Source organism: Symphodus melops, assembly GCF_947650265.1.
Source record: "Symphodus melops genome assembly, chromosome: 1".
Lineage (NCBI taxonomy): Eukaryota > Metazoa > Chordata > Actinopteri > Labriformes > Labridae > Symphodus > Symphodus melops.
This window is the reverse complement of record NC_136691.1, coordinates 42,415,798-42,434,476: the sequence shown is the minus strand read 5'-3', so window position 1 is coordinate 42,434,476 and position 18,679 is coordinate 42,415,798. Positions and strand designations below refer to the sequence as shown.

Below are 18,679 nucleotides of genomic sequence, written 5' to 3'. Positions count from 1 at the left end.
CCAGCCTTGTAGCGATAAGAAACATTTGCTCTGCAGGCCAAATGAGTGACATTTGAAAATGTCAGTTGCTTTTTGTTTTAGCATGTGGTGGTTTCACAAGGCGAAAGAAGATGTGTGTATGTTAGTAAAGATCTGTGAATGTGGATAAGAATAAGAAGAAAAACATGTAGAGGACAGGCAGAGGGGTTAGTGGTATGTGTGTGCACATGTGAGTGTGTGTGTGTGTGTGTGTGTGTGTGTGTGTGTGTTTGGAGGAGTGGGGGCCGGTCAGGATGATAACGATAAGCACCACTTAGGCTCTTTGATCACAAATATTCATCAATCTACTGTCTGACCAGTGTGTCTGAGAAAGTCCTCCACTGATGGATTGAGGTCCTTTACACATGCGCACACACACACACACACACACACACACTCACATGTGCACACACATACCACTAACCCCTCTGCCTGTCCTCTACATGTTTTTCTTCTTATTCTTATCCACATTCACAGATCTTTACTAACATACATGCTTTATTCTCTCAGCTACAACTTTCATCCCAACACAGCCACAGAGCTCTGTTACTGTACAGTCGTGTAAGAAACCATGCAGTCCGTCTTCAGAGCTGGAGTCCCTCTCATTGTGCCTCCCTCTCTCTCCCCCTCCGCTTCCTGGATGGAGTTTGTCTGGAGACAAAGGGTTAAGGAGCAACAGACCCTCTGAAGAGCTGGCTGCTTAACCTCTGACCTCATGGTGTATGAGAGAAAGAGAGAGAGGGAGGTGTGACAGCTGACATAACTGTGCAATTAAATGAAATACTCTTGAGTAAGAAGTTTAATGATTTAACAAACTTTCTAAATGTATTCTATAGCACATAAATGATAAACTCTGAGCAGGTGCAAGCAGTAAGAGATTAAGAGACACGGAAACATGAAAGTCAGGAGAGAAGAAAGGAGGACGACCACCAATACACCCCCACCATCATTTGTCCTGCATCCTGGCAGAGCCCACCCCTCTCTGGGCAGCAGGTTGTCAATGATGAGGAACAGCTGGAGGAGACTGGTGATACCAAACAACCTGTCAGAGAGCAGAGGAGGCGCACACAGTATGTAGAGCTCACCAGCACTTGTACCATGACTACACACTGCCGTGCTTCAAATAGTACTCTCCATTTGTGTTCTGGATATACATGTAGGAAGGGTGGAGGCTACTGATCCTTTGTATTTCTACAAGCACTGAAACTGATAAACAGCTCTTCACTTGAAAAACTTTCCATCCCTGAGGTGTTGAATGCACTAAAAATAACACATTAGGAATGTTAATAGTCTTTGCTGAGTTTGTTTTCTAATCACAGAAGAAGAAAAACTACAAGCACTTCACAAAATTCTCTAAAATTTATTTCATGTTTGTATATAAATCTGACTTTATTTCCATAGAACAGAAAATGTATCCACTATTCATCACCACATGGAGATGGAGGGTAAACCAGAAACAAACCTTGGAAGAGACACAAATCTCTGAACAATAGCAATGACAACAAAGTATTATTTTTTTTTACAAATCTAGAGTAATAAATACTATGGGAAGAAACATGGCTATAAAAAATATCATTGTAAGATGCACACATACTCATAGACACACATAAATCAAAGACAGAAAAAGGAATGACGAGGATCTGCCCTGTTAGAGCCCAAAATGTAACAACGACCCAAAATATAATAAAAAACTTTTACTACTAAGTTACTACTGTACATTTTGGGCTCAGCATTTTAGAACATTTCGGGTCGTTGTTACATTTCGGGCTCTAACATGCCCTCGTTATACTGACGGTTTGTCATGTTACTGCATGTAAAACACCAGCACACAGATATCAAAACTGCTTCATTACATCAAATAAACAAAAAAAAATCTCTGCTTGCGCCTGTTTGTCAGGAAGTGTCAAAAATGTTTCCCCTTCCTTTCTATAGGAAAATTAATTTCACTCAGTCTTGTCAAAGCAGTTGTGTGGATGTGATAGGACACTTGGATAAAAACAGAGGCTGAAATGAATATTATGAGGAGTGGGTTCATTAATATCATAAAATTTCTAGTCCTGTGACTGTTTGTGTTTGCTGAGCAATCGTCACATGTCAAGGATCAGCACTGGACTCATGAATAATTCAGAAATAAACAAAAATAGGCCAACTCATGCACACAATAAAACACGCTGCACTACAGCTATGACTGGTCAGCTGGGGATAAAAGAGAGCCGTCTGCTCATTGGGTGGTTCTCTGTAAATGAACAATACTGATAGGCCGACTGGGGTTGACTAAGAGGACAGCGGTGACAGCTGCATGACGCTGAGTAGTGCATTTACCCAGAATGCAGTGCATAGAGTGTTTACAGGTCCATCAGCCTGTAGCATCGTCTAAACAAACTGTTTATCTTTATGGCGCAGCGCCTGAAGCCCCTGCTGCCTGTCTCATTGGAAATTAACTCATAGCATCTTTGAGCGGAGCTGACATAGGCTTTACATACAAACACACACACACACACACACATACACACACACACAACTTGTGCCTTTTCTCCTTCACTGAGCACGCAGCTGATAGAACGTCTCCCTCGGGCTCAGCTGTGAGAGCTAAGATAATTTTGGTCAGTAAATGTTACTGCCTGTCTGACAGTGGGTCACAATTAACATCCTTCACAATGGAGAAAGTGGGAGTCAATGAGAGGAGAACAGCTCAGCCTTCACAGGATGCACAGTGCAAATATGAGGATGACACCAGTCTTTGGGTTACTGAGAGATGTGTTTACAACCTTGATTGTCCTGCATTGGAAGCGTCATCGATATCCTAGTTGAGTCTTTTAAATCCACGTCCATTTATTGCCGGGGGGACTAATAGACAAAAACCTCTTCACACAGCACAACACTTTGAACAATTATTTTACAAAGATAATATCACATTTAGTCAGAATGCTGTTCAGCGTCTTTCGGAGGGGGGTTGATATGAAACAAGGGATCTCTGTCCACTGAAGAGTCTTTTATATGTCCTGAGGTTCACTTATGAGGCTGCGCTCCATTCTGGCACCCCACACCGGATGTGTGCGTGTGTCTCTAGCGTGTGGTAAAGAGGAGGGGACAGGTTGGCCGTGTAGCGAGGGTACTCTCTGAGAGGAGGGCTGAGCTGCCTGCTGTGAACACTCTGGGAGCTCTGAGGCTGAGGTCCGCAGCTCTGGCTCTGATAAGGGTCGTGGGCCATGTGTTCGCCCAGAGGAGATGAGCTCTGGTGGGCTATTGCGCTGAGTCGAGAACCCTGAGGACTTGAGCTGAAGGGGGGATGGGAGGTGTAAGATGGGTAGGGGTCCACAGGGGTCATTGCAGAAGGGAGCGGGCAGGTGTAAGACCAGGATGTACAGTTTAGTTCATCCAGTCTGGGCTCTGAGCCGGCATACATGCATGCCTGACGCTGTCCCATGTCAGAGCTGTAGGGGGAGTCAGTGAGGCTCAGGGCAGGAGTGTTGGAGAGGCCGGGTGGAGGGGGATGGTAGGAGGATGGGTGAAAGTAGGACTCGCCCTCGCTCGGTGAACTACCAGTGAAGGGTTTCTTGAACGGATGATGGCGGTTTCCTGAAGAGCAGTTCTCCGCTACAGAGAAACACAGAGAAAAAAATATATGATGTGAATTTTTTTACTATGTGAAATAAGTGAAGTAAAAACTGGGAAATACCCATTTCAGAATCGTTAACCATAACCCATATCAATAAGGCAGTTAGTGTGTTTTAGACAAAAAACCATAATGTCCACATGGAGTTTAAGAACTTGTTTGACATTACAGTTATTTATGATTACTTTGACCATTATTTCAATACTTTGAACACATTTCCTAAACTCTTAACACAGTTAGCAAAACATCCGCCTGTGCACAATGAACACATTTTTGATTGCTTTGACACAAAACGCATACATTTAACGCACATTTAAAATGCTTTAACCTTTTTTACAAACAAGCTCTACCAAGACCAAAACAATGGACTGATAGTGCCAATCTTACAAATGCTTTCACACTGACAAAACATATAACACCATGTTTTAAACTTAACTTATAGACTAAGATCTAAGTGAATAGCTGATCATGTTGTAGACTGAAATATAAATATATCTCCAGTATTTGTCTTGCTACTGAGACACAGCTAATTGAAGTTATGCAAATAGATAAATCACAGCTGATTCCCTTCAAGGAACACAGTCAGGTGTATACAGTAAAAAAATAAACTCTTTGGAATGATCTTGTGTGGGAAAGGAACAATATAGAGCAACACAAAAAAGTAAGAAAAATGCATGCACCAGGGAGAGGCAGATGAGTACCAGTTAGAGGAGGTGGACAAGGGGGAGGGACACCTGGACGAGGACAAGGCAGAGAAGAGGAGTTAGAATGTGTGGTGTCCCTCAAAGAAGCGCCAGAGCTAGGGTAGCTGATGAAATAAAATATACTATCATAGACCATGTCATAAACCACAGACTCTCATACAGAATAGCTAGTGAATACAGCCAAATCTCAGCAGGGAAACTTTGACATCCATTGTCTGGATATTTTGTATAAGGACTTCTCTTTCTGCAAACTGTAAAAGATTTTACAATGTATTACAGTAACTGTATGCCTCCGGTCTCTAATATGTAACTGTATTTTGTCTATCTAAGGATTCAAAGTCTACCTCCCTCAGGGAGCTGAGGAAAGCTCCTAAATAAAGAGCAGAAACTTGCCATTGTCAACATGGTGAAAGCCTACTGCCTACTACTGCAGCAATTCTGTCTCTGACCGTACGTCACCTGAGATGGTTCAGTCATTTTTGTATTTGAATTCCAGCAGCTGCCAAGTAATCCATTATTCTGGCACTTCTATACTGGGACAAGATCATTAATCATTGAATGGCCTTATCGAGCTATAACCCCTGCTTGACTTAACTGTGCATGTAAACGTGTGTCAATACGTCTAATTATTACTGAAGCAGATTATCTCTGGTCTGAATCATCATTTCATCAATCAAAGACCATTTTAGACAACATGTTATATTTAACATTGTAACATTATATTTGACTTCTTTAATCAAATAACAAATGATTTGTATTCCTAAAAAGAAGTAAACGTTTGCAAATCTTTTTTTTAGTCATGATACTAAAGTGTAAGACTTTGGGATGGGATTGCATATTTCAATGACGTTTTTCAAACACTACCAAACCTTATGGACTACAAAGTGAATAGGCTTATCATCAATGAAAGATATTAAGTTGGTTTTTTTTGTTTAGTAACGGCCTCAGATGTTTTATGATATAAGTATTAACCTTTTTAAACGTATTACACAAGTTGATCTAAAATACAATTCCAGCATGTAGTAGAAGTAGTCACAAGGCCAGTACTAAAGAGTTTCAATGTCTGAAATATAATGATACATGTGTTCATTCAGCTGCTGCCTTTTCCTTAATGAATCTAAAGCTAATTACACAGCTGGAGAACACAAACTGAAAGTCTGTCTCACGACAGATTATGTGATGGACACTTTACACAGCATCCTCTGCCATTAGGGTGTGAATGGGTAGGTGTGTCCTGTGGTGTAAAAGCCCTTTAAAAATAAGACTAGAAAAGTGTTATACAAGCTGAAGTCCATTTACCATAAATATTTGGATTTACCTGCAAACAGGAACTTAAGGATTTTGTTCACCATGAACACAGTAACTAAAATCGTATAAATCAGAAATGGCCAATTTTTAGGGAACACAATTTGATCCTTTAATCATCTACAGAGAATCTTTCAAGAGATCGAAACAAAACGTTATTTACGCTATTTCAAAGAAATGTAGCAATTTGTAACGAATGTGAAAATAAAGCAGTTGTTTGTGACAGCTTGAGCTTCCTCCTACCTTTCCTCTTGGTGCAGTGGTAAACCTGTGACTGTTGGCCGTGCTGCAGGTTTGGGTGAGGGAGAATGTAGTGTGCAGGTGGAACGCTCAGCAGCTCCTGTGGGCTGCTGCTGTTCAAGCCATTCTCGCAGCTGTAGGGTGAGCTGACAGCTTCCGGGGATCCCCGTAGACCCCGACCCTCCCCACTGTAGGGACTCCCGGTGGAGCATCCTCTCTGACGCACTGTACTACGAGGGACCACGGGGTAGTCTTTACTGAAACAAAGATGGCGATGGGAATTAAAACAGGCGACAACTTGCATTTGATGTTGTTTCAGCCATAGGTTTGCCTCTCCTTCACTCCCGTCTGTATAGAGATTCTGTTTTTATTGTTTTCCTCCTTGAGTTTTTCCTTTTCCCTTTTTTCTCTTTTCTATTTCTTTCAAGTCTACTTAGCTGTTCTCAATCCTTTCAGCTCTGATCTCTCTCTGTGCACACTGCCCTCCCTGTGAACTCCGTGGTATGTAGAGACAGCAGACTGCATCTCCCTGACTCTCACTGAGATAGTGAAACACACAGACACACACACTCGTGCATGCACACAGTCCGTGCTGCTGTGAGATAATACACCGGTCTAAAAATAAACAACCATCCATGTGTCACTTCAGATAGACTCTCTACTCTTCTCCTCTGCAACACAATAACACAGGGGTCTCCCTCCTGCTCTGCCTCTCCCATTGGCTCGTTAAAATCTCTAAACTGACTGCCACAATAGCGCTTGGATAAAGATTAAATCAGCGAGCAGACAGACACCATGTTCATCCATCAGCTGATGCGCAGTGACAGTCTAATAGACCAGCAGCAATATGGTGATATCATATTTCCATCAATGCAGTGCAGGGCCTGATGCTCACTGTGTCGTGTTTGTGCTGCATACTCTGGACAAGCTTTCAGGCAAAGATCAACCTTCAGGTGACAATGGCTCTCATCCCTTTATACCATTTGGCTCCACTCATTCATTCATTCACGCACGCACGCACGCACGCACACACGCACACACACACACACACACACACACACACACACACCAAATGTCTTAGACCATATGCACCCTATCATAACATCCCTCAGAGAGACGAATAGTTTCCTAAGAAGGCTCAAAAGCACACAGACGCATACACTAAAAGAGCTGCACTCACCCTTGTAGCTTGGCCATGCGGTGCAGCTCGTTGTCGTCGCTGCCTCTGAAGCCTTTGGCAAAAGGATTATTCTCAATCTTCAACTGTGTAATCTGAGCACAAAACAGAAAAAATATATAACACAAAACTCAACCCAGTTTCATCAAAGTAAACACACAAACAGGCACGTTGATTCACTCTCCTTTTTTTGTGAACTTATATTTAATAGTTAACTCTTAGTCAGAGGCGCTGCAGATGTTAAAAGCTCGGCTGACATTCCTCAGACGTTTAAAACGGAGCGGACATCTTACTCGCCAGCTGACACTGAATAAACTGTTTACCCAAACAGCCGCCAGGTTTAAGGATTTCAGGCCAAAGCTTTTAGAGGTCCAGAGCTTGAAGCTTTGATGTTAAAGTCTTCCAACTTTTCACAGTGATGTCATGAGGGGAACCCTCGGAGCTGCATGTCCACCACAACAGCCGGAAAACAGGTCAAAACCAGTTTGAAGTGAAGATAATTCTGATAGCTGAAATGCAACTGCAAGCTGAGTAGTTCATTTTTATTTGCACTCCTTTTGGAAAAGAATAAGTTTAACGAAGGCAGTATCTGTTTAAGTTTAATGAGTGTTTCATACTCACACCATGACCACATTTTTTTAAACCAAAGTAGTAACTCAAAAAATGCAAACTGTTCGTTATCATCCAAAATATTTGTTGATAAAACATTCTTACTAAAATTATGTAATTAACCAGACATTTACAACAACTATTACTGTTAATAATTATTGTAATTAAACATTGTATAATAAATATAAAAACATTTTATATCTTTTGTTTGTAAACTAGACAGCTGTTAATAACCTTAAAAAGTACCATAATACAGCTGTACTGAGATAAGGCCTCACTTTTGCCAGGTGTCCAATTTTTCAAAGTAAATGCAAAATAAAGAAAAAAATCAGTTTAGACATTGATGTAATTATTTTTATATGTACTTAGTTATAAGTGATTTGTTTTGGACTTTGAAATGAAGCCTCCTTTGAAAACTGCAGAGCTTCACAGTGAGCTTAGAGTTTTAGCAATTTGTCTTTCCTGGAGACGAGGAGGAAACTGCATCAGCCGAGATCAAGGGAACAAAACGCCTCATTACAGACCAACGCTCACACGCTCTCTCCCACATATGTTCACCCACACACAGAAACTCAGGTCAGTTTTGGACCTGATTATAAATACTTAGAGAGACAGAAATATACTATCTGAATATGAAAACAGTCAAACAGACAGCAGTGTTTGTACTTGTGTGTGTGTGTGTGTGTGTGTGTGTGTGTGTGTGTGTGTGTGTGTGTGTGTGTGTGTGTGTGTGTGTGTGTGTGTGTGTGTGTGTGTGTGTGTGTGTGTGTGTGTGTGACGTTTGCAGAGGCTGATGTACAAATCACTGCTGTAGCCTTATAATATTTGCAGTTTGTCTGTGATACTAAAAGCTTAAAATGACTTGTGTGTCATAGTCCACTGTTTTAAAACCTGCAAAACTGTATTACTTTGACTTTGAAGGGAGTTCTTCTCGAGTTGAATCATGTTGTTTGTGTGCTGTTGCGTGTAGAGGGCACCTTATGGTTCTGGTAGGACGTCACAGCAATGAAGGCGGTCTCCGAGAATACGTGGGTGCAGAAAGCAGTGTTTTTGGAGCCGAAGCCGTTGTTCTCGTCTGCCTTTACTATGTGGAGTCGGGGTTGGTATTTGTGCATGGAGTTCAGTATGATCTGCACAGAGCAAAGATTGAAAAGGTGAAATTGACGGACATGTCATGTCTTCAGAAGCCAACAAGCACATGCTGGGGTCTAGTAGCAATCTGATCTAAAACACACAAATAGAGCAACGGTAAGGGTAAAATGTATGTGGAGGTAGCCAGATTTCTTTAACGAGTTGTTTATTTTTTCCGGCTGTTACCAGGGGAGAAACATACTGATGGGATTTATCACCAAGACAGAAAAAAAAGTCTGCTAAAATTGTAAATGACTTTGTTTGCTTTATTTTGTGCAATTTATTTTATTTTCAGTCTAACTGAAACATTATGTATAAAAACAAATATGAAACAAAGAGGTCACCAAAGAATATATTGTGACATTATTCAAAGTCATCTGTTACTTTTATCACAACCAAAACTGAGTGAAACATTGTGTATTATTCAGTCTTATAACCAATGTTAATTTACATGGTCTAAAATCACAGAAGAATATGATGAAAAACAGAAAAAAAAAAAAAGCATTGCCTTGCAGATGATAAATGATCCTTGACTTGGCAGACAGTTAAAGTTGATTTTCAGATAAATTAAAAGTTAATGACAGTGGTCTCTGGAGTTTAGTATTGAACACTATAGCATTTATTGTGTTACTAAACCAAAATAAAACCACTCTATCCAGTCACTGTTATCCAACATCAATTATTTCCCATGACAGTCTCTACTCTTTATGGGTTTAATTGGATCACGGCCCTTTGTGTGTGCACGAAGTTCGCAAGCACGTTTATTTATCCAGCAGGGGCTCAGTTTAATCGCAGTGACGTGTCCGCCGGTGACATACATTAGCTAATGGATTTTAGAGCGACTGAAATCATTACGTTTAATTTAACAAGTATGAAAGATGAGGCTGATATTGGTTTTGGTGCGCGCGCCCTAGACACAATGACACTCGTGAAAAAAGGACACGTGCCCGCCTGCTTGCTCTGTGTCGCTAAGGTTCCTCAGTAGCCTAAAATTGTGTGTGTGTGTGTGTGTGTGTGTGTGTGTGTGTGTGTGTGTGTGTGTGTGTGTGTGTGTGTGTGTGTGTGTGTGCCTTAAATTTTACAGTCCATAGTGTGGACACCGAGTAATAAGGAACAATGGCGGGGAAGAATGTTCGCTTTGCCCTCCTGGTGATTTGTACCATTGTTGTGATGTCTGCTGAGTTACATTCACGAGAGTGAGCTGCACACACAGCTTGCGTGCCCAGACCTGCGTTTGTGTAATCACTCTTTTTAATTTTAAAACATAACTCAAAGGTGATTATTTAACGTTCCTGTTAAGGGTTACATGATGCAGCCAAAACAGTTTTAAAAAATCAATAATTCTTTATGAAAAGCCTATAAAACATTAAGGCCCAAAACTGGACTGCTGCATTGAGCATATAATTATTTGTTTTAATTATAGATATTTTTCTTCAGTCTTTACTGAAACAGAGACGGCCTTACAAACAATATAAAAGGCAATTAAAATTACAGACTTACGTGTCCAAAGGGGTCCAGGTGGTTGTTGGTGAGTTTGAGCTTCTGAAAAGAAACGAGTTGGCGACTCCAGTGAGCTCCGGTGGCAGGAGAGTCCGAGTGAACGTAGAGCCTCCCGGGCATCGCGGGCTCCGCCTTTCCCGTTACCGACCTGCGTGATGGAGAGGAGAAAACACTGAAACAGTCACTAGGTCACAGCGGTTGTGTGCAGTGATTTGATCGAAGCCCTGTGAGGCTGGGAGGCTACTGGTCTTTTAATTTAATTTGTCAAAATGCACCTTCCTTTTTCTTAAGTTTACACTGAAACCACAGCGTTATTAGATGAAATTAACTGGATCCTCTACCAAATAGGCTATGCTCGAGGCTCAGGACAGGGTGACTTTGTTGCACAGAGCGAGGACCCAGAAACAATGTATGACAAAACATAAATTACCATGAAAAGTTGAATTTTTACGAGACTATTTCATGTGGGAACTGTTTGAACTATGTCCCTGTTCTTTAACAACGGAAGGGGAACTGAAGCTATGCAAGGGCCAACCTGTTGAATTATCGGGTACGGCTATTAATGTTTAATCAACACACCATATTAATATTTAACACGATTTGTCTGAATGTTTACATATCTGAGGATGTTGCACCTTTCCAAAATGAGGAGTGTAGGCTATTTGTTGAGACTTTGCCTGTATAACCACAGGCGTGTCCAGCTTTGACAAAAAAATGTAAAGGCCTTGGAAAATAGCTGAATTGATCATGCATGATCTTGTGTTTGAAATGCAGCCTACTGTAGGTCTAGAACTGCTTAAGTGCATTAAAAAATAATTATTCAAAAAAGTAAGATAGTAGTAGTCTACATTAAAGTTTAATTAATAGGCTTAAAAGATGCAGGCTGCATCATTACATTTTGAGCAGTGTAGGCAGTGTAACCCAGTTTTGATTGCCTGTTCCGGGGACGCTGAGCATTAATAAAAGCATATAGAATAGTAGTAGGCCTACAGAATCTATGTTGTTCAGATTTCCCCGCAGCACTGCATACTGAGACTTAAATCCAGTGGTGCCGTCTGTCTGCCCGCTGACCCCTATACTTTCTTCGGTTTAACCGCAGGGAAGGCACGAGGGCAAACACGGGGAACTAGGCCATCGGTCTGAATGAGTCCGACCTGGTCTTAACACCGTGAAGAAGGAGATGATTGTGTAGACTACCCACATTATTATTAGACAGGTTCACGACTGAGATTTATGGACGGATTTGCAAGGCCTCGTGCTGCTTTTGTTAAATTGTTGTTCTTTTAAGTCTTTCTCAATTCGTGAAAAGACAAATTGTAGACGTATTCGACTTCCAACAAAAGGCCTACGATGCATGTTCATTATTCTAAGTTTTAGCGAAATGAATATAGCTTGTAAAAAAGTTCAGGGATACGAACCATTTGTTGTCTGCGAACTTGTAGCGATGGTCATCTCCGGGCACGATGTCCATCAGGAGGATGTACTTGGTTTTTGGGTTGAGTCCTGTGACCTTTACTTTGTAACTGGGGAACATCCTCCTATAAGGAAGTAAGAGAAAAAAAACATCAGCATCCAATTTTCTGAAAAAAAAAAAAAAAAAAGGCTGTTTGGATTGAAACAGGCAGGAGTTTAGAAAATAGAGTGAAAGATACCAAATGTCCCAGGGGCCTAACAACCCACTAAATCTATAGCTTGTCTCAGATTTATGGAAAAAAAAGTATTTCTAAAGAATCATTCAATTCTCCCCATGGCACTTTGACAAACGCATATCCTCATAAATAACATCATGATTTAATCATAGAATAATCTCCTCTCAAGAGATAAAGCCCCTTACCTCCCAGCCTTTGTGATGATCATTTCAGTCCCCACTTCATCAAACCTTGTCCAAAGTTCTCTGTCATGAAGGAAAACTTTGATTCCCTCCATCCCCTGCAGCAAATCAGAATCAGAGCATGGTGCAAGTGGTGAGACAGGTCTCCAAAATGAAACCAGAACTAAGGTGATAGTTTAAGTTTATTCGACCTACTTATTAATGGGTTTGTTAAAAAGGGCACGTTCGAAACTTCAAATACACTCAATATAGATTTGAGGGATTTTTTTTTTTTTTACTTTAGTGAAGGCTTTGTGATTTTGAAGAAAAACCTGAATAAATAAACAAATTGAAGAACCATGACCAGCAGTAACTCTCAGTGAGGATGAGGTGAAACCAAAATAGTACCTGCTGGTTGGAGGCAGTCTGCGGTGAAGATGGTGCGTTCAGGGTGTAGCTCGGTTTCTCCTGTGTGGTGTCTTTTTGGGAATCCATGCAGTCCGAGTCCGGACTATCTGCAAGGCCGAACTGGTCTCCTCCGTTTGCCATGTCACACTAACACACACACGTACATAAAGACACCATTCAAACTCATTGTTTTTAATTTGCATGCACGCCATGTTTATCGTATGAAACAGTGGATTAGAAATTTGACATTTTAAACAGGATTGATAGTGACTTGTTGTCTTCAAACATGTCATGTAGTTGAATTATCGACATGGATTTTAATTTCATTTAGTAAATAAAGATCAGCCTCTATCCACTCAAAAATATCACAAAAAACATTGTGACGTAGACCTATTGTAATTTCTAGACTGATATAGCTAACTGATTGACAGATTATATAGAAGAACTACATTTTTAAAGGACGAGTTTAATGTTGGCCTTGATTATAAATTAGGCTATTTTTAGCATCCTTCTTATTTTTAATAAAAATATCGGTCATTGATTAGCATATAAACTTGTTAACCTTTTAACTTTTGTTTGGCTATTCCCTTTGCACAATCGCAGACTTATTTTACATAAAATAGCTGAGGCAGTAACATCAGCGAGAGTTTAAAGTAAATGCATGTGGGCTATGTTTAAACTTGAATGTTGACATTATTTTCAGATGGTGAGCCTATAGCTTTCTTGTCGAACATGCATATCTATGAAAGAGCGACTAATAATTCAAATATCAAATTGTCATATTACTCGCATTAATATTGATGTGTGGCATTTAAATCTCTAAGAGGACCGAATTCAGAGAGCTGTCCCTTGAAGTAGGCTATGTTGGCAACTGAATTAAACTACAGTCTGCATGCTCGCTTTTTAAAAAATGAAAGCAGCCTTTAAAAGTGCAGATCTGACATCAAACAAGCTAAGCATCGCCTGTCTGTGATGTGCGTGTGTGTATTTTGGATGGTCTCCCTGCGGGCCTTTACCTCAAACGCACTGCTCTGACCTCCGCGCACAAAACACGCTCATTCTTTCCCCGCGCGCTCTGCAGCCCGCCTGTGTTTGTGTTGCTCGCTTTGATTTCCACTTAATCAAAATGTCCAAATGTTCAGTTATCGTAGCGCCGGATCTCAGAAATCAAGCATGTCCCTTGTGCAGATCTCAAATAGAAATCCCCCGTTTCTTTTTTTTGCTCTTATGTCTGCTGTCCATGCGCGCAGACCGCGGCTCGTGCGCTCCGCTGCACCTAGTCACTAGATCCGTTTGAAGCGGAGGTCATTTCTTCCTCGTTTATATCGCTCTTCTTCTTCTTAGTGGCCTCGTGGACTCGGTGGCAGCCCTGATCTGAACCCCGCTCATCAGATCCTTTATTACAAATGGAGTCAAGTCCGCCTCAGACTTTCTGCCCTCCCCCTCCTTCCATCACTGCGATCCCATAGGTCTGCACCGAGCAGCCGTATCTGCAGCCACATTCACGGCCGTTACACTGGCCAATCACACCACACACACAAAAAACACACGCACGCGCACACACGCACACAGCCAAGCAGACATGGATCACAGATACAATCGCACTCGGTCGAGGATGATTTATATAAAACAATGTATTTAACTTTCACCTTGTCTATTTGTCACTTCACACTACAGCCCCCATTGGGTTCTCTCTCTCTCTCTCTCTCTCTCTCTCTCTCTCTCTCTCTCTCTCTCTCTCTCTCTCACACACACACACACACACACGCACACACACCTTCAATGACTGTTGATCCATTTTTTTCTGATAACAGCAGGGAATTTACTTATAGCCTGTGCTACTCTCTTTCATTGATAAGATAACATGTTGACAACTGACATGAAAGGTCGACTTCAACTCGTTTTATAGTTAGAAAATGCAAAGGAAAGGGGAAGTTTTTTCCACCCATCCCCTGTCCCCAAAGAAGACGCCTTATTACAATCGCCGAGATTTATTTTGCAGCCTCTTCAAGCTTGGAAAAAATATGAAGGATAGAACAGACGATCAGACGAACAGTGATAACTATTTGACTTGTGCATGTAAATAAATTAGTCCCTTGCTTAGGCTACGCAAGAAACACACACTTATTAGGCTACAGATTAAATATAATAGATTTTCCTATAGCAGGATCATCCGCAGCAGCATCACTTTGACTGGATTACTGATATCCCCGGAGGCATCCCGAGTTTAAAGTTGACGGGGTCATCAGGAGGACAACATGTCGGATCACTCCGTTAGGCTACTGATTTCTGGGCCATTTTTAATCAACTCCAACGTTGTTGACACTCGTGCGTTAATATAAAACAAGACATTTCTCATTTGTATTTACACGATAAATTCAAGTATTATGTGGGGAGATGAGAGCAGATATGAAAGCATCTGAAGCTTTTATATTTCTCTTAAATAAACGGTAGCCTGCGCGCTGTGTATAAGTCACACTGAAATAGATACTAGCCATAAAACGATGGATTGTACACATCACTTTATGCAGCTCTTCTTTTCCTTACCGTGTTTAAAAAGCAGACAATATAGCATTCCTCGGTAGTGAATAGACCCACGGTCAACCTACTCGGTGCACAGCGCGACAAGCGGTTCCTGCAGTGAGTCTGGACCTGTGCCCTGTGTGTGTGTGTGTGTGTGTGTGTGTGTGTGTGTGTGTGTGTGTGTTGCTCTGATACCTTACTAATAAGCCTATTTACAGACAGCAGACACTTGGCTCGTTTAAAGAGAATGGTTGGAAGTTTCCTGCGTGTGACATCATAAAGAACAATTGGCCTATCATTGTTATAGCTTTTTTTTGTTACTGTAGGATTCTTGACTATTTAACTCAACAGTTGTCCATAAAGAAGAACTTAAGCAGGCATGAATACATCTGTTCTTTGAAGTGTAATAAGTCTCTTCAAAAAACAGTCTCATATTGTCCATCAGAACATGAACTGATAAATCTCTATCACATCAATGGTGTTTCGCAGGTCTTTTTCAGGCTATTTAAAAATAATAACAAATAAACATGTTAAGAGTTGAAATCAAAATAATGACCGATAAGCGACAAAACTGCCATTATTATTTGGCATACAATCCAAAAACGTAGGCTAATTATATGAAATAGCTGCCAAAAAAGTCTAGACAAAGTAAAAAGATACATTTATCTAATATATGCTTCAAATAAAGTCTCCGGGCTCTGAAGATTTTCTTTTCAAATGACAATTATTAGTTTGCGTCTACCTTTTTAATCAAGAATTAAAAACAATAATTGTCTCTTAATAGTCCATCAATAGTTTGTAAAACTCATTATAGAATATGCTTTTTAAAATAATATTATACTAATGTGGTTAAAATGAACATATTGAATCGGCTTAAAAAGCACAATCCGTTCATTTATTTGTGATTATTTTTCCCTGAACAAAAATCTTTTATTTTTATTTAATTTTTTTAAATGCATTATTTCTGAAAAGTTCTTCAAAGTTTACCCAGGTCGCCAATGCTGGATCGAAAAACAGTAGACGTATAGGCTATAACCCGCATCATAAGCTCATATATGTAATTCAAACAAATGAACTAACTTATCTTTCATAGTTTATGCCAATTTAACATATATGAATTTAGAAACATGGCATACGATCAAATTTTTCTAATAGGCCTAATTGGCAATGAAATTTCCAAATATTTTCGGCTGAATCAATGTGGCTAAATAATAATAACATGAAATCAACGAAACAACGAATTCCTTAAAAAAGAAAAGATAAAGCCCTTGATTTAAAATAAACCAAAAAAATGGTCAAAATAGACAAATAACTTTTTAATAAACCATTCACAAATCAATGTTAAATAAATGTCCATAAGATTTCCAAATGTATAATGAAAAGACAATGTTTCATCACGATTATACGATGTCATTATACTCAAATTATATAAATCAATTCTGATTAATGAAATATTGTTAGAAAACTCCACACACGTTTAGGCTTTCTGAGGCACACGTATTTTTCGTTCAGGTGTTTCTCTTTGTCATATAACTTGTTTTTATCTTGATATATTGAGTAACTAATTAAGCCTGATTTTTTTTTAAAGTGCTGGTCTATAACTCTTAATAAAATGGTACTCGTAGGATTTTTTTGTGTACATGCAGGAGAAAAGTTAGTTTCAGTTATACCTTAAATGAGCTGCTGTGGGTGTTGGTGGTGCTGGTGGCGCTGAAGCTGGTATTGGCTTGCCGGCTCATTATTGTCCCATCCTGGCTTCAGCTGACTGGATCCTCTGTTCTCCTTCTGGAGGAAGTTGTGACGGGGGTCCCAGACCTCCTGCACTCAGCAGGTCTGTCTCACACACCTCCAGCTCAGCCGGGGCCTGTGTGTGTGTGTGTGTGTGTGTGTGTGTGTGTGTGTGTGTGTGTGTGTGTGTGTGTGTGTGGCACACAAGAGGGCAAGGTCAACCCATTCCTCTGCAAACAATCACATCACACAGGGCAAAATACATTCCAACCCCTCCAGCACAGCCTCAGTTTGTAAGGTGGTCTGATGTGGTGCGGGTTGGGGGGGTTGGCATCGATCCAGACTTTGACTCCAACACCAGATGACGGAAAAGCTGGTCCACATTAGTATGACTTCATATTACACATGTCAGGGAAACTCTGCTCTCTGCACAGGCTTAGTTAAATGCACCTCATGTGAAAGTGTTTCCGATCAGACCCAATGGTGCAGAGGAAAGGGAGGGGGTTTATTGTCACACTGCAGCTTTAAGAGAACACATCTCTTAACATTTAGCACAGGTTACAAACCGAAATCAGACAATCTCTAGTCTTTACCTTTGACATATCTGACACTATCAATATTGCCTGAATGATAGCGCCTTTTCTATGCAAAAAAGTCATGGTTGTAGTTTGTAACATCAATTTCTTTGACTTAAATTAGAATCATTTATATATTAATAACTGGTGCCTAATGTTGGATAGTTGATCCATCTTCATTTATTGTTCTTGTATCTTTTAATATTGAATTGTATTCATTTTAGTAACACATTTTGTTATAAGCGGGACTTTATTTTGAAGGGGACGCACGTTGTCTCTCAAACAGTAGGCTACTCAACTTAATATTCTGTCATTGTTTAGCAGCTGGTTTATCACCCTCAATTCATTATCTTTGTTGTAATTTTACGTGTAGATTGCTGTTGAACTGTCTCATTGCCTTTATGTGTAACTGTATTTGTTTTTTTAAATGAATGCTGAGTCATCATTTTAGCTGCATGAATAGAGATGAGTGAAGTGTGGTGTGTAGTAGCTCCCTCTAGCGGTATTCTTCTGCTTACAGCAAAAAACAAAACAAAAAACAGTGACTAACAAAGACACTAATGTAAGGGTCGTCTTCATATTCATTATCATGCCTGAATTTAAACGATTGAACACAAAAAGAAAACACTGCAACAGACACTATATTCAGGAGCAACATCTAAAGTCAACAGAGTGTAATGGCATCAGTCATCCATGTGGGAACATTAACATTTAGGGGAGCAGTGTGTGTGTGTGTGTGTGTACTCGCCCTTAGAGCTGCTGTCACTCACAGGCGTTAAACTGAAGTGCTGTGTGACCTTTAGTTTTTGTTCCAAATTCAGACCTAGAAGGCTTATAGTGTGTCGCTGAAAACTTCAGACCTTTCTCTCTTTATTTAATTTATTATCATTTTATTTTAAGGTAACCCTTTTAAATAAAAAATAAAAAATAAAAATCCTATTATGAAGGAGAACTGCATGAAAACTTCTTAGGTGTGAAGCTTTCCCAGGCGGTATATTAGAATAGTTATAGTTATAATGCATAAATATAAACAATTCTTTTCTGACAGTGTCAAAAATCACTGTTCTTTTAGCAGGCCACACAAGCGTGTCCGCCTTTCACCAACATTGTTTTGTGTCCTCAGACTAACTAAAGTTTCATCCCTGCCCCTCCTGCCTTGTTTCTGCTTGGATTTCTCTCAGTACCTGGAGGAGCTCTGTCTTTAACAGACTGAAAACTCATTTCAACACAGCTGACATTTCACTGGCACTCAGGGCCTCTTTACCTACCAACACAATTTAAACCGTTCAGTGGAGACATTTTAGTCACGCAAGTCCGGCTGCACTGCGGGGCACA

The 18,679-nt window shown here is 40.3% G+C and overlaps 1 protein-coding gene across 2 annotated transcripts; it reads right to left on the bottom strand.

The window, feature by feature from the left end:
- Positions 1-1,358: 1,358 nt before the first annotated feature.
- LOC306834999 (T-box transcription factor TBX5-like) lies at positions 1,359-15,269 on the bottom strand. Of its 2 annotated transcripts, none has more exons than XM_079361360.1 (9): positions 15,066-15,269; positions 12,519-12,665; positions 12,135-12,229; positions 11,719-11,838; positions 10,301-10,448; positions 8,647-8,799; positions 7,064-7,155; positions 5,887-6,140; positions 1,359-3,615 (listed from the first exon to the last, which is right to left on the bottom strand). In XM_079361360.1, exons 2-9 carry the CDS (start codon positions 12,657-12,659, stop codon positions 3,032-3,034), a joined length of 1,587 nt encoding a protein of 528 aa, XP_079217486.1. In that variant the 5' UTR covers positions 12,660-12,665; positions 15,066-15,269; the 3' UTR covers positions 1,359-3,031. The 2 variants fall into 2 exon arrangements, with proteins under 2 accessions (XP_079217486.1, XP_079217487.1); XM_079361361.1 differs by lacking the exon at positions 15,066-15,269 and adding an exon at positions 13,535-13,935.
- Between the last annotated feature and the right edge of the window lie 3,410 nt (positions 15,270-18,679).

Coding starts and splice junctions, on each gene's coding strand:
- LOC306834999 (XM_079361360.1), bottom strand. CDS start 12,659: ATGGCAAACGGAGGAGACCAGTTCGGCCTTGCAGATAGTCCGGACTCG. Junction 12,230..12,518: donor AGACTGCCTCCAACCAGCAG/GTACTATTTTGG, acceptor GATTTGCTGCAG/GGGATGGAGGGAATCAAAGT. Junction 11,839..12,134: donor ATCATCACAAAGGCTGGGAG/GTAAGGGGCTTT, acceptor ACTTCCTTATAG/GAGGATGTTCCCCAGTTACA.